The 13,333-nt window shown below is 47.1% G+C and overlaps 1 protein-coding gene across 1 annotated transcript; it reads left to right on the forward strand.

Moving 5' to 3' along the window:
- The first annotated feature begins 201 nt into the window (after positions 1–201).
- On the forward strand, positions 202–12,328 carry S100A16 (S100 calcium binding protein A16). Its single transcript, XM_081892064.1, has 3 exons — positions 202–355; positions 10,931–11,124; positions 11,825–12,328. Exons 1-3 carry the CDS (start codon positions 349–351, stop codon positions 11,987–11,989), a joined length of 366 nt encoding a protein of 121 aa, XP_081748190.1. The 5' UTR covers positions 202–348; the 3' UTR covers positions 11,990–12,328.
- The last annotated feature ends 1,005 nt before the right edge of the window (positions 12,329–13,333 follow it).

Below are 13,333 nucleotides of genomic sequence, written 5' to 3' on the forward strand. Positions count from 1 at the left end.
GGCCTTACACACCAGCGCAGAGTGTGGGCGATGCTCTGCATCACCAGCAGGAAGAACGAGAAGGACCACGAGGCGCATCCTCTGGTTTTGCAATGGCTTGCCTGCTGATGCCAGGTGAGTTGCAGAGGAGGAACGCCCCAAAAAGAGTGTCTGAGCCACAGGAGGGGAGGGAATGTTTCTCTCTAAAAGGAAGTTGGGACTGGCCTCGTGACACAGGCATTGGGCGGATTCAAGAGGTGGGTGGTGTCTAATCTCATATAGCTCAACTCCTGCCAGAGCTAGGACGAAACAGCCAGACGGACTCAGAAGTCTTTGGTCGACGAGAGACACACAGCCCACAACACAATCATGCCAGGTAAGGAATATGCAACACATCGCCGTCTGTTTGTTTATCGCATGGGGGAAAGGGTTTCTTTCTAAGGACCCTACGGCAAGACGCTGGTCTTCTTTCAGCCTGGAATGTAGCTAGGAAGTTTCTGAGGACGTGTCTCTACAGGTCTTGGTGGAGCAAGTGCCGTCGTCCGACTGGCGTGCCAACAAAATGTCCCTGGGAAGCAAAAAGATCTGGGATGAAAGAGATGTGGGGGTTGGGATCAGAACTGGGGAAAGGGATAAAGAACCCAAAGGTGGTATTAGGGTCTCACCAAACCACTGGGTCTTGACTCGAGTTGGGCTACGCTCAAAGTCTTGTGCGATCTCCTTCGTTTACTGGATTCTGGAAGCCCACCCATGTGTGCTAAAGTTATGCAGACCTATGATCTAAATCCTAACCAATCTGCGTCTGATGATACCATCGGAATATAGGGAGATGTCTTCTACTGTCGGACCAAAGGTCCACCTAGGACCAAAACTGTCCACAGTTCCCAGTTTTGGGAAGGGAATCTGTTCCTCCCATCCCTTCCTGGAGATGTCTGGGGTTAAACCGAGTACATTCTCCATGAAAATCATCCCATCTACCCCTGAGATACAGCCTTTCCCCTGAACACGTGCGCAAGTCCTGGTTGTGAGCACCTCTCGGCTGGATCACGTCCAGTCCAGCATTCTTAGCAAGAATCCAGCCACTATGTGGTCAGCCGATGGCCCATGAATGATCTGCTCTGGTACAAGGCAACTTCCTAAGTTTTTAAGCTTAGGTATAAGAGAGACTGAGCGGCCTCTGAATACCAGTTACTGGGATCCACAGGTGGGGCTTGTGTTCGAATCCTGGTTGCGGGTTTCCCACAGTCATCTGGTTGGCCACTGTGGGAACAGGATGCTGGACTAGATGGGCTCTTGGCCTGATCCAGCAACTGGCTCTTAAGGACAGGCGTTCTGCGCAGAGAACTTGCACTTCTCCACATTTTGCGGTGCAGCAATGTGTCTGAAAAGCACACCCGTCAGGGTGAAGCAAGTGTATAAATGTGCATAGCACATCTGCGAAGCTAGCTTGACAAAGATGGCTTGACGAAAAAAATGTGTGTATGAGGAGAAATCTTTAGGAAAATGTTTTCAAGAGGATTTTAAAAGGAAGCTGCAACCAGATGTGGAAATATGGAGAGCTTTAATACTGGGAAAATGAGAAATTGAGAAACAGGGAAGCCGACATGTTTGCTTATCCCCAGCCATGGCTAACCGCTTTTTGAAAACATGGATTTCCATAGGGTCTAATTCGTTTGGGCTGAACCCAACCCATTGCTCTTGGCCACCTGTCTGAGATGATGATGGTGATTGAAAGGGCACATTGATTTAGGTGCCCCCTTCCCAAGGATGAAAGGCAGCTGCCTGTCTATATCAGATTAGGTTTAATGGTCCTACCTAGTAAAGGGTAAAGGAACCCCTGACCATTAGGTCCAGTTGTGACCAACTCTGGGGTTGTGGCACTCATCTCGCTTTATTGGCCGAGGGAGCCGGCGTACAGCTTCCAGGTCATGTGGCCAGCAGGACTAAGCCGCTTCTGGCGAACCAGAGCAGCGCACGGAAACGCCGTTTACCTTCCCTCTGGAGCGGTACCTATTTATCTACTTGCACTTTGAGGTGCTTTCAAACTGCTAGGTGGGCAGGAAAAGGGACCGAGCAATGGGAGCTCACCCCGTCGCGGGGATTCGAACTGCCGACCTTCTGATCGGTAAGTCCTAGGCTCTGTGGTTTAACCCACAGCGCCACCTGCGTCTCTTAATGGTCCTAGTACAGCCTAAAAAAGCAATAACTTTTAAGCCACTTGGATGACTTTTAAGACATCTGAAGGCAGCCCTGTGTGGAGAAGCCTTTCAGTGTGTACTGTTTTATTATGTTTTTATGTATGTTGGAAGCCACCCAGAGTGGCTGGGACAACCCAGTCAGACAGGCAGGGTATTATTATTATTATTATTATTATTATTATTATTATTATTACACATTGACCCAAGTCCCACAGAACAGAGCTGGGCTTTATTCCCAAGTAAGCATGCACAGAATCGTTGCAGAATAAATGAATTGGTCCATCTAGCTGAGGGCTTTCCCCAACATGGTGGCCTTCAGACATTTTGGAGTTCAACTCCCATTAGCCTCAGACAACAGTCAGGACAGATGATAGCAGAAGTTCAACACCACCTGGAGGATGCAGTCCGACCTTAAGATGCCAGATTTTGAACTCAGGACCTTCGACATGCAAGGCAGATGTCCGACTACTGGGTACAACTCTCTTGCCCACAGAAGGTGCCAGGATCAGTACCCCATGGCTTTTCCAGATGGGGCTGGGAATGCCTCCTCCCCGAAGCCTTGGAGGGCAGCTGCCAGATAATACTGAACAAGATAGATCAATGGTCTGACTCTGTATGAACATACCTTCCTATGTTCAAAGGAGCACACACTTTTCAGAAAGAGGCTCAGATCGTGACGAACTGTCGAAACAGCCGGCGGGAGGGAGGGAAGGGTAAATCACTGCGACAAGTTCCAGCTTGATTGACCAAATACGAACAATCACAGCCCAGCAATAATACTTAGAGACTTCTCTGTGGACTGTGTCTGAAGTTCACAGCCTCTCCTCTAAGAAAGTTTGCCTACCCCTCTGTACTGAATGAATCTTTTTCAATGTGGGTCTGCCAATGTGGGACATTTCATGTAAGTTCTGAAAGCTGACGTCTTTACAGCCAGGAAGGAAGCTTCTACGCAGATGTCCACATCTGGATATGCATCCTAAAATAAATAGCCAACACCATCTAGAGATCCCCATGTTTCAGGAAACAGTGTCAGAAGTATAGCTTCCATAAGTGAGTGTGTTTCTCAGCTCTTGACCATCTCCAAATTGGGATTTTCAAAAAGACAGGGAAAAGGTGTTTGAAAGGTCCACTGGGAAAACAAGGAGCTTCCATAACTCAGCGGAAGAGGATGTTCTTTGGAACTGGAATGATGAGGAGTAGACATGGGTGGTGTTGGTTTCCAATTCAGTTCAAGTTTAAAGGCAAGCTGATCAGGTTTGCAGCTGCTGAAATGATCTGAGAATTGAAATGGAGCCGTCTTTCGCAACTGAACTTTCTCTGAATTTTGCAATGCAGTTCTCCAACCAACCAAGGTTGACCAAAAAAATCTTCTATTAGGGCAAAGTGTGCATGGAAGTTGATGCCTTGATGAAAATAACTTAGAAGAATGAATTCTATTAGAGGAAAAGGCTTGCAAAAATGTGTAGCTTTGTCAAAACTGTATATGAAAAAAAAATGTAATTATTAGGTGAAATCCACTCTAAAATGCTTGTGGGTTTTCACGAGGTTTTTTTTTAATTGCTGCAGAAATGTGGAGACTCAAATTTCAAATTGGAAAAATGAGGATTCCAAAAATGAGTAACTTAAGCTGACAAATTCCTAGTTGGGCAAATGTATCAATTTCAGTTCTTGCTTTCTCATATTTCCAATTGCTACTGCCCTTCCTCTCATTAATTCATAGATTTTTTCCACAATCATTTATTACCCCAGAAAGTTGCCTTGAGCTCCAATCATGGAGATGTGTTGTATACATATTTAAAATAAATGAATTCTCATTTGAAAAAAGAATGAGTCAGGGACAGATAAGTGTGTAGGCAGCCACCGAATTTGCGATGGGTCTTCAGCCACAGAATAAACAGCCAGAATGACACAACTTTGGGGGGGTCCATTATTATTTATTTTTTAAAAATGATTGCTTTTATCATCAGGCGGTACACCCCCAAAAGTAAGGTTAAGGGTTCGGGTTGGAACACAGCACATTTGCTCCTAGCTGGGATGAATTGGAAGCAGTAATTAAAACGTTCCCAGGCCCGCAGGAATCCAGCCTGTTATACTGCCTCAGCAACCTGGTTAAAATTGCTGATGAGCTCTAAATAATAAACTGGAATTTAGAAGAGGGCTTCCCTGCCATGCTGTGACTTAGACCGGACAGCAACGTGCCAGGAAATGCAGATTCGTAGGAAAGAGGAAGGCACCTTTAAGCATGTGCAGAGTGCTGAACCCTCTTCCTTTGAGGAGAGAGGACTCCCACCCATCACAGGTAGCGATGGCAGGAAGATTCCAGGTTAGGAAGAACTCTTGCTATGCTCAGAAGAGAACCTCCATGTTCTAAGACAGTCTACCGCTGAACGCTAAACTCCGGGAACAACCAAGGCTCTGAATCATGTGTCCTTTGGAACTGCAAGCGAGGAGCGTTGCTGTCATGCAGTGGCGTAGCATGGGTTGTCAGCACCCGGGGCAAGGCAAGTAATTTGCGCCCCCTAACCCGTGGATTTGCGCCCCCTAACCCTAACCCCCAGATGTTGCGCCCGGTGCGGCTGGCCCCCCCTGCACCCCCCACGCTACACCACTGCTGTCATGCGCCCTGCATTGGCTTCCCATCTGGTTGGCTGCTGCGAGGACAGGGTGCTGTTCCAGATGGGCCTTTGGCCTGATCCTACTGCCAGGCTCTCCTGATGTTCTTGAAAATCAAATCAACCTTGCGAGAGCTTGCCAGACCAGGTGGGAAGGAACGGAGAAACCCATCGAGGGTGTGACATGGGCAAGCCCTTTCTTGCTCAGTCTGCTAGGTACAAAACGCCTTTGAAACCTCACACACACCTGGGCTGCTCCTCCTCACCCGGCTTATCTGTGGGAGAAAACATTTCCTGCGTCTCTCTGATCCATTTGGAATGTCGGTGTGCCAAATTCTGCCCTAAGTGGGTGCTTTTGTGCCAGTGCCCAGAGACATCCAGGCGGTACCATGTTGGATAACCCCCCCGTTGCTAGAATTAAAGAAGACAACTTATTTGTGTTTCCTCTCGCGCATGTGGGGCTAATTTGCAGGATGCTGTCATCTGCATCAAAACATTCCTCTACAGAGTCAGGATGGGCCGGAGAGACCAGATCCCTGGTGGTTGGGCAAGAGTTTTAGGAACCTGTCCTGGTACCCTATCGTGGTGGGTGGGGACGGCCTCCCACGCTTTCCTGCTTTATCATCCCAGAGCGATGCAGCTGGCAGTGACGTGTCACATATACTCGCTCACAAGTGGGGTGGCATCTAAAGGCAGGAGGAATTCCAAGGGTGGGGCAGAATGGGCTGCAGGGCACCCGGATGGGGTCAATTTGACGGCGAAAAATCTCCACGAGAAGCTTGGCCAATAGGGTGGAATATCCACCCCAAAGCGGAACATCCCTGCCAGGGAGGCGAGTGGGAAATGATCGCATTCAGAATTTCTGCCATGTTTGGCAATGGTTATTTTATGAATGAATCGCCGTGGTCATTATGTGAATGAATCCCTGTGGCTCTTTTATGAATGAATCCCTACAATGTCCTAGGATACTTTTTTTTGTAATGGTAACAAAAATGCTGGAGAGACCTGCTAAGAGTTCTTCGCTCACCCCTTCTTCAGGTTATTCTGCTGATGGGACATTTGGGAAGGAGTGATATTGAAATCTTCCCCAAATGTCTAAGCGTTGTTTGGGATTGGAACTGTAGGCCGGAAGAGTTTAGTTTGAGGAGGGCGGAGGACCAAATTGCTAAACAGGTGGTGATCCAGAAATGTCAGCCCGCCTTTAATTTAATCAGCATTTTGTTACTTTTAAAATAATAATAATAAGATAAGAATCACATCCCAAGAAGCATCTGATTAAGACTGTTCTTACCACCAGGCCAGGAACTTTTTCAAAGCCTGAGGGCCATCTTCACTTCCAGGCAACTTTTGAGGGGCCACATGCCAGTGGTGGGTGGAGCCACAGGCAAAATGGGTGGAGCAATGGGTGCAAATTTTACTTCTGTAAAATAGACTAGAATCTATTCAGTTTTCTATCTGGGCAAGCAAGAAGCAATTGCTATGTATTTATGATGTTTATATAAATGCTTTTAAAATGTAATTCGCTTGAAGACCTCTGGGTAACAATAACCAACACATCTAATTAATACTAATACTTTTAGTACTATACTATATTAATACTATGCCTGGATTGCTCTGGTCCATGGGGTCGCGAAGAGTCGGACACGGCTAAATGACTAAACAACATACTATACTATACTATACTATACTATACTATACTGGTACCTTGGAAGCTGAATGCCTTAGCTCCCAAACAAATCAGCTCCCGAATGATTGAAACCTGGAAGTGAGTGTTCCGGTTTTCAAACAATTTTCAGAAGCCTAACGTCTGGCATGGCTTCGGCGGCTTCCGATTGGCTGCAGGACAGCTACGCTTTGGTTTTAGAACAGTTCCGGGAGTTGAACAGACTCCCCAAATGCATTCTGTTCGAGAACCAAGATACGACTGTAAAATACAATGCTGTACAATACAATACAGCTGCTGTTGTATTACTGCTATTACTGCTAATAGGAATATAGCGTATTTTTCGCTCTATAAGACGCACCAGACCATAGGATTCACCTAGTTTTTGGAGGAGGAAAACAAGAAAAAAAAATATTCTGAATCCCAGAAGCCAGAACAGCAAGAGGGGTTTGGCTTCTGGGATAGCCGCACAGCCTGCATTCGCTCCATAAGAAGCACACACATTTCCCCTTACAAAAAGTAAGGAGGGGAAAAGTGCGTCTTATAGAGCGAAAAATACGGTAAGTATCAGAGTTCAAGGACTGATTCCAGCCAGGAAAAGACACTCAGGGTGTGAGACAGTGAGGAGCGTGGCTTGGAGAGAAGGGGGCCACATAGAGACAACTGGAGGGCCACATTAGGCTCATTCCTCTAGATCTTTTGCCTCTGTTGGAGATCAGAGCTGGTTGAGATCCCTGCAGCCTGTCACAAAAGCCTCTAAGTTGCTCTGATTCTCACCCGCCCCAAACTCCACTTAGGGGCAACAGAGAATTTATTTCCCATTCCTGGTGCTTGAAGGAAAATTCAAGATGCCTGTCCCTTCGGGCAGAATTCGCCCTGATTTCCACAACGAACAGGATGTCACTTATGGAGGAGATCTGAGTAAACAACTGCATCATTATGATTAAAAATAAATAAATCAAGAAGGTGACATCCAGATCAGGAAAGGTAACAACTAGGCCAACTCCCACCTTCTTATTCTGTATTTTGTGGGAGGTTTTTTTCCTTCTTCTTCCTGGATGTTGGGACATCAGCTGTGACGTCAGCCCATCCTGAAAAGTGGGGAAACACTTAACGAGGCTTTTATTGCTTAACGACTTTGAGCACTTCAGGCTCCTCCCTCTTTCCTGGGAAAAGCAGCTCTGGACTTTGAATCTTTTCCAAAGGGCGTGCAATAAATCTAGTCAATTTGATAACTGTTAATAGCCATGCTGTGTGGATTATTCCTAGCAGCTCCACAAATATGGCCCTCTGTGTCTCTTTGACTGGCCCTCAGAACTCTCTCTCCAGCACCGGCCTATGTCCACGCTTGAGTTTTTGAGTATCTTTTTTATAATATACTGAAATAAAACAGATACTTAATATAAAAAAAGAACAGAGGCAGGAAGGATGAAAGAAAGAATGAAAAAGAGAAAGAAAGAAAGAGAGAGAGAGAGAGAGAGAGAGAGAGAGAGAGAGAGAGAGAGAGAGAGAAGGTTAAAAACAGATAAAAATTCTTTCAGTTCTCTGTCCTGCAGTTAAATAAAGTACAGTATTCAGTCATTAGCATTCAAACATTCTATATTTTGTAAACCAAGCTGGCTGCCAATTCTTCTTATCAATGATAGCATCATTTTACCTTCTTTGCAAACCACTGAGGGTTTGCAAAGAATGAATCCTGGAGCTTCACCTGTCGCAGAGCTGCTAATCCCTGCGCATCCTGGGGGAACCTGCATGGAATCTGCAGCTCCCATAATTCCTTGGGTGAAAGGCCATTTGCATCTAATGTTCTTTTGATGTACAGTGACCTTGGTCTCTCCAACGCCCTCGTTCAGTCTCTTCAGTTTTCCCAGCCTTTCCAGGCAGCTTCCACACCCAAGGATGGGATGGAATGAGCGATAGGAAGGTGAGATTTCAGGACACAGCGGATTCCAACACGGAGGGTGCCTTTTTATCAACCCTGTGCTGCCGATGTGCCTTGCAAGGATAGCCCATAATTGCGGCTTTTACCTGGCACCACTCCTCCTTCTCGCCCTCCTACGCCCGCTCTGATTGGCTGGGAGGGAGCGGCATTCCATTCCAACGAAGGCCTGGCGACTGGTTCGGCGGATTTCGCTCCCGGCACCCGCCTCACTGGGGCTAGGCAAAGCTCCTGCCAAAATATAATTATCGTTAATCGCCTGTGCTGGAGTGTGGGTGTTGCGACCTGGAGGGGAAGGAAGGAAGGAAGGAAAGATAGGTAGATTGCAGGGCAGAAGGATGGATCCTGCAAACCGGTTGGCTTGCATTCCTAGGAGCAGCCACTGGAGGTCGCTGTGCAGGAAAGACGGGAGACTGTTGGGAAGGCAAGGCTCTGTTGCAAACTCAGTGGTTGAACATTTCCTTTGCATGCCAGGGGGTGACCTGGGGAGACTTATGGAGGCCAGGTTAAGAGACTTAGAGGGTCGCATTCAGCAACCTGGCCTGAAATTCCCTGACCCTGATCTAGATACCTATTTGAGGAGACAGTGTCAGATTTGGGACATCATTTCGGGAACTTTAAACAGCCATAAAGAAACAAAGGAGGGTATGAAACTAATACAGGGAATATTGTTGCACTTCAAAGTGCCGCATCTCTGATTGGTGTGAGATTTCACAGGTTCCACGCTCTCACTCAGAGTCTGCGTTTTCTTTTGAAAATTGGGCACAGCCAAGACTATGGTGTCTTTATGATATATGGGTTATTCACACATATGTACAACCTGAACCTACGATGGAGGGGTTTACAGAATTAATACCCCCCAAAAGGTCCTTCTGTGTCGCCTAACTCCTCATTCTCTACTCTAAGCTCTGTTGTGGGAGAGGGACCCCACCCATTTGCCGTCTCATATCAACTCCCCTTGATCCCTTTGTTCTCTTAATGGCCCGTCACCCAGGGGATTAACAAACGAGGAAGGTAGCTTGATTTAATAAAATGTTAACACTTGCTGATTCCAGGGATTAGAAGTGTCTAGCACACAGTTTAGCTCCCTAAGACCTAATTAGATTCTAACACGAACTAGAGCCAAGGATTATAGTTGTCTGGCACTCACAAACTCATAACAATATGTTGGTTGCTCAAGGATCTTCCAGCCAGGAAGTGACTTCCACCATTGGAGATATCCATCTTCCTGCAGAATGATGCAACATTAGGGCACCCTGAGATAACTCTGGTTGCTATGAGTCATCATTCCTTCCCTGTACTCTTTCCAGCTCCCGCTAAAAACATTTTTGTTTCAACAGGCCTACCTAGACATGCATGTCAACATGTTTTTAATTTATTCTTGGTTGCTTAAAGTTCCAAATAGTTGTTTTTACTGTTTTTACTCATAATGTTATCGTTTTATTCTCTTTGTGAACTGCACTGCGGGTTGGTTTTCTTTACGATCAAGTGGTCTGAAATGAATAAAATAAGCAATCATCCCCTGCAATGTTAGCACAGTTGTCAGTGGTGATAACAATGCCAAGGTGACAGGTTCGAGACAGCTGCATATTCCAATCCTGGTCCGACTGCACTGGCTATCGATTAGTTTCCGGGCCCAATTCCAAGTGCTGGTTTTGACCTATAAAGCCTTAAACGGCTCAGGACCACAATATCTCAAGGACCACCTCTTTCCGTATGCACCTACCCGGACCCTGAGATCATCTTCTGAGGCCCTTCTTCGTGTGCCTCCTCCTTGAGAGGTCAGGAGGGTGGCAACACGAGAACGGGGCCTTCTCTGCAGTGGCTCCCCCTCTGTGGAATGCTCTCCCCAGGGAAGTTCACCTGGAGTCTTCATTATACACCTTTAGGCGCCAGGCAAAAACATTCCTTTTTAACCAGGCCTTTGCTTAACCAATCAACATCCTGGTTCCTTATCCCTCCTGCCTTTACAGCAGTAGCTACTTATATTCATGCAAGAAAGTCAGGAATGCATTTTTCGCTTCAATTAGGTACTATATTTTGTCACAAACAACTACATTTTATTACATAGGGGAAGAGATCTATTTTAGTGATACTTAAGACAACAACCTGTGGTGTACCTAAAGACTGGTGAGAATAAAAGCAGCTTTTTAATACCTACTGTTTCACTAAAGGACTTTCGACTTGGTGCGCTCATTTACCAAAGACGCGCTGCGCCAGCGGCAGCGCTTGTCAGACTCAACGGCGCTGTGCACGCAAAATTAACTAAATTTGGGGGCCCTGGGCAGATCTTTGCACCCCGGCGGCGCATATGTTAAAGACGGCCCTGTGTGAAACCCTTTAAAGAATGGCTTATGCGTGGTATAAGGTACAGGGTATCTTTGGGTTCCCAGATGTTGCTGAAACAGATCTCCTATTTCCCCTGGCATTCTGAGCTACATCTGGAGGCCCTAAGCTTCCCCACATCCGGGGAATGTGTCCTGTCCATGAACTGGGAAGGGATGCTTATCGATGACGCACTTCCTGTTTTTTCCTCTAGGATGCAAGGGAGGAGGAACCAAAGGAGGAGACATCATGGGCGGGGACCCCTCTGAGCTGGAGTGGGCCATCCAGACGCTGTCGAAGAACTACGATAAGTACGCCGGCAAAGGGTGCTGTTGCAGCAAGAAGCGGGGGATCAGCCAGGGTGGCTTCCGGAAGATGCTCAAACATGAACTCAACCACATGTTGACGGTGAGATGAAGGATGGAGGGAGATTCAGAGGGAGCTGCTACCTGTTGCTAAGTCAAACCGTCAGTCCAGCTAGCCAGTGCCGGATTTGAGCTAAACAAGCTATAGCTTAGGGCCCCATTCTCTTGCCCCCCCCCCCAATTCACTATTAATATAAAGTTAAAGGTAAAGGGACCCCGGTCCATTAGGTCCAGTCGCGGTTGACTCTGGGGTTGCGGCGCTCATCTCGCTTTATTGGCCGAGGGAGCCGGCGTATAGCTTCCAGGTCATGTTGCCAGCATGACTAAGCCACTTCTGGCAAACCAGAGCAGCACACGGAAACGCCGTTTACCTTCCCGCCACAGTGGTACCTATTCATCTACTTGCACTTTGACGTACTTTCAAAATGCTAGGTTGGCAGGAGCAGGGACTGAGCAATGGGAGCTCACCCCGTTGTGAGGATTTGAACCGCCAACCTTCTGATCGGCAAGTCCTAGGCTCTGTGGTTTAACCCACAGCGTCACCCGTGTCCCTACTATTAATATACTTCTTCTTAATTGTTATATAACGATTTAATTTCTGAATTACTTATAGTGTTTTTTTCTGACATCTAGTAAGGTGGACCTCTGCTTCCCCATGTGGTGGAAGTGTCTACGCTCTTAGGCTCCAGGTCTCCCAGTCCCACTTTTCTGACTCGTTTCATTCCCCCTCTTCCCCCATCCAGGACACCAAGAACAAGCAAGCCGCCAACAAACTGATCTGTGACCTGGATGAGAATCAGGACGGACTCATCAGCTTCCACGAGTACTGGAACCTGATTGGCGGCATCGCCAGCCCAATCTCCTGCCTGATCCGACAGCAGGAGGAGAGCGTCAAGTTCACCAAGTAGAGCGAGAGAGAGAACGTCAGCTGCTCACACCACCCCCAGCCCCTTCTATCTCTCCCCCCACATTCCGACTCCCTGCCTTAACCTTGCCGTCATTCCAGCTCCCCCTGCTGGCTGGGCTGCACATCACATGGCCCATCGCCATTTGGGCCTGAAAGCTGAACTCTACCATTCCTTTGGAAATTATCCGTCCACTTATTTAATTCTTTTCGACACCTGCAATTGGGGTATCGCGTCTGGGAGGGTGACGGGTGATTGTGGGGTGGGGGTGGCCATGTTCCGTGGGGATCCAGCCGGCTGTGTCAGACTGTGAAGAGCATTGCAATAAAGCCTTGAGTCGGATCAGAGTGTCAGAGTCGTGTGATTGCCTCTCCCTTTTGGGGTAACCTTTCTCAAGCAAGCTTCCGGTGCTCATTGAGGACACTGAATTCCCTATGAAATTTTTCTAGTTGCTACATTCTACTCCTGGGTGCTCCTATACCAGGCAGACCTGAAGAGCCTATCCCTGCCTTTTGTCACCAGCTGAGATATGCAGTCCCTCAACCTGGAGGCTCCATGTAGCTAGTCTGGCTATTATCCGTCCAATGAGCTCCTCTTCCCCCATTGAGGTGTTCCCAAAGTAAAGGAAGGATTGAACTCTGATTAGTAAGAATACACACAGTGGCTTGAACCAGCAAGACTCTGGGAAGGGTGCGTATAATAATCTCTCTGTCTCCAGCCCCTGGCCCAGGTCGTTTTATTCACAAAAGAGCTTTTTACAGAGTGTTCGTAAGAACCAATCAGATTTCTTCTGATCATTTCAACAAACCCCACTTGGGGACGAAGTTAAACTACCAAAGCTAATTAACCTTGGGGTAAATAAAACAGAACTAAAAAGGAGTGCATTTGCCAACCCTGGGAGGTGATAAACAAGCAATAAACATGATAAGAAGGATGGCCAGGAAGACAGCGATCATTATCACCTTCAGGTGAGATCTGTTTCCTGGCCCTAAAATTAACATCCTAAGATTAACATATCAGAAAAGCTGCATCAAAGAAGCTGCCCACTGTCTTTGATGACCCAGGATGCCTGCCTGGCGAAGCAACTGGCAGTGTACATGACTGGTCAAGAAAGAGAAATGGAACAAGGATGCAGAGGTGTGGATTGATCAAGAATCATATCAAAATAGTTTAAACCCAGTCAACGCAATGCTTTCATTGCTGACACAGATGGCTTACTCTGTATTTGTTATAATTCCTCATAGCAATCCCACCTGATCACTACACCCATGCATTTCCTTGGCTCTCTCTCTCTCTTAAATACAGTGGTGCCTCGCAAGACGAAATTAATTCGTTCCGCAAGTCTCT

This window comes from Podarcis melisellensis (genome assembly GCF_964234715.1).
Source record: "Podarcis melisellensis genome assembly, chromosome: 16".
Lineage (NCBI taxonomy): Eukaryota > Metazoa > Chordata > Lepidosauria > Squamata > Lacertidae > Podarcis > Podarcis melisellensis.

Bases quoted from the DNA above. Each gene is read 5' to 3' on its own strand.
- S100A16 (XM_081892064.1), top strand. The intron at 11,125-11,824 runs GTGAGATGAAGG...TCCCCCATCCAG, and splicing joins AACTCAACCACATGTTGACG to GACACCAAGAACAAGCAAGC.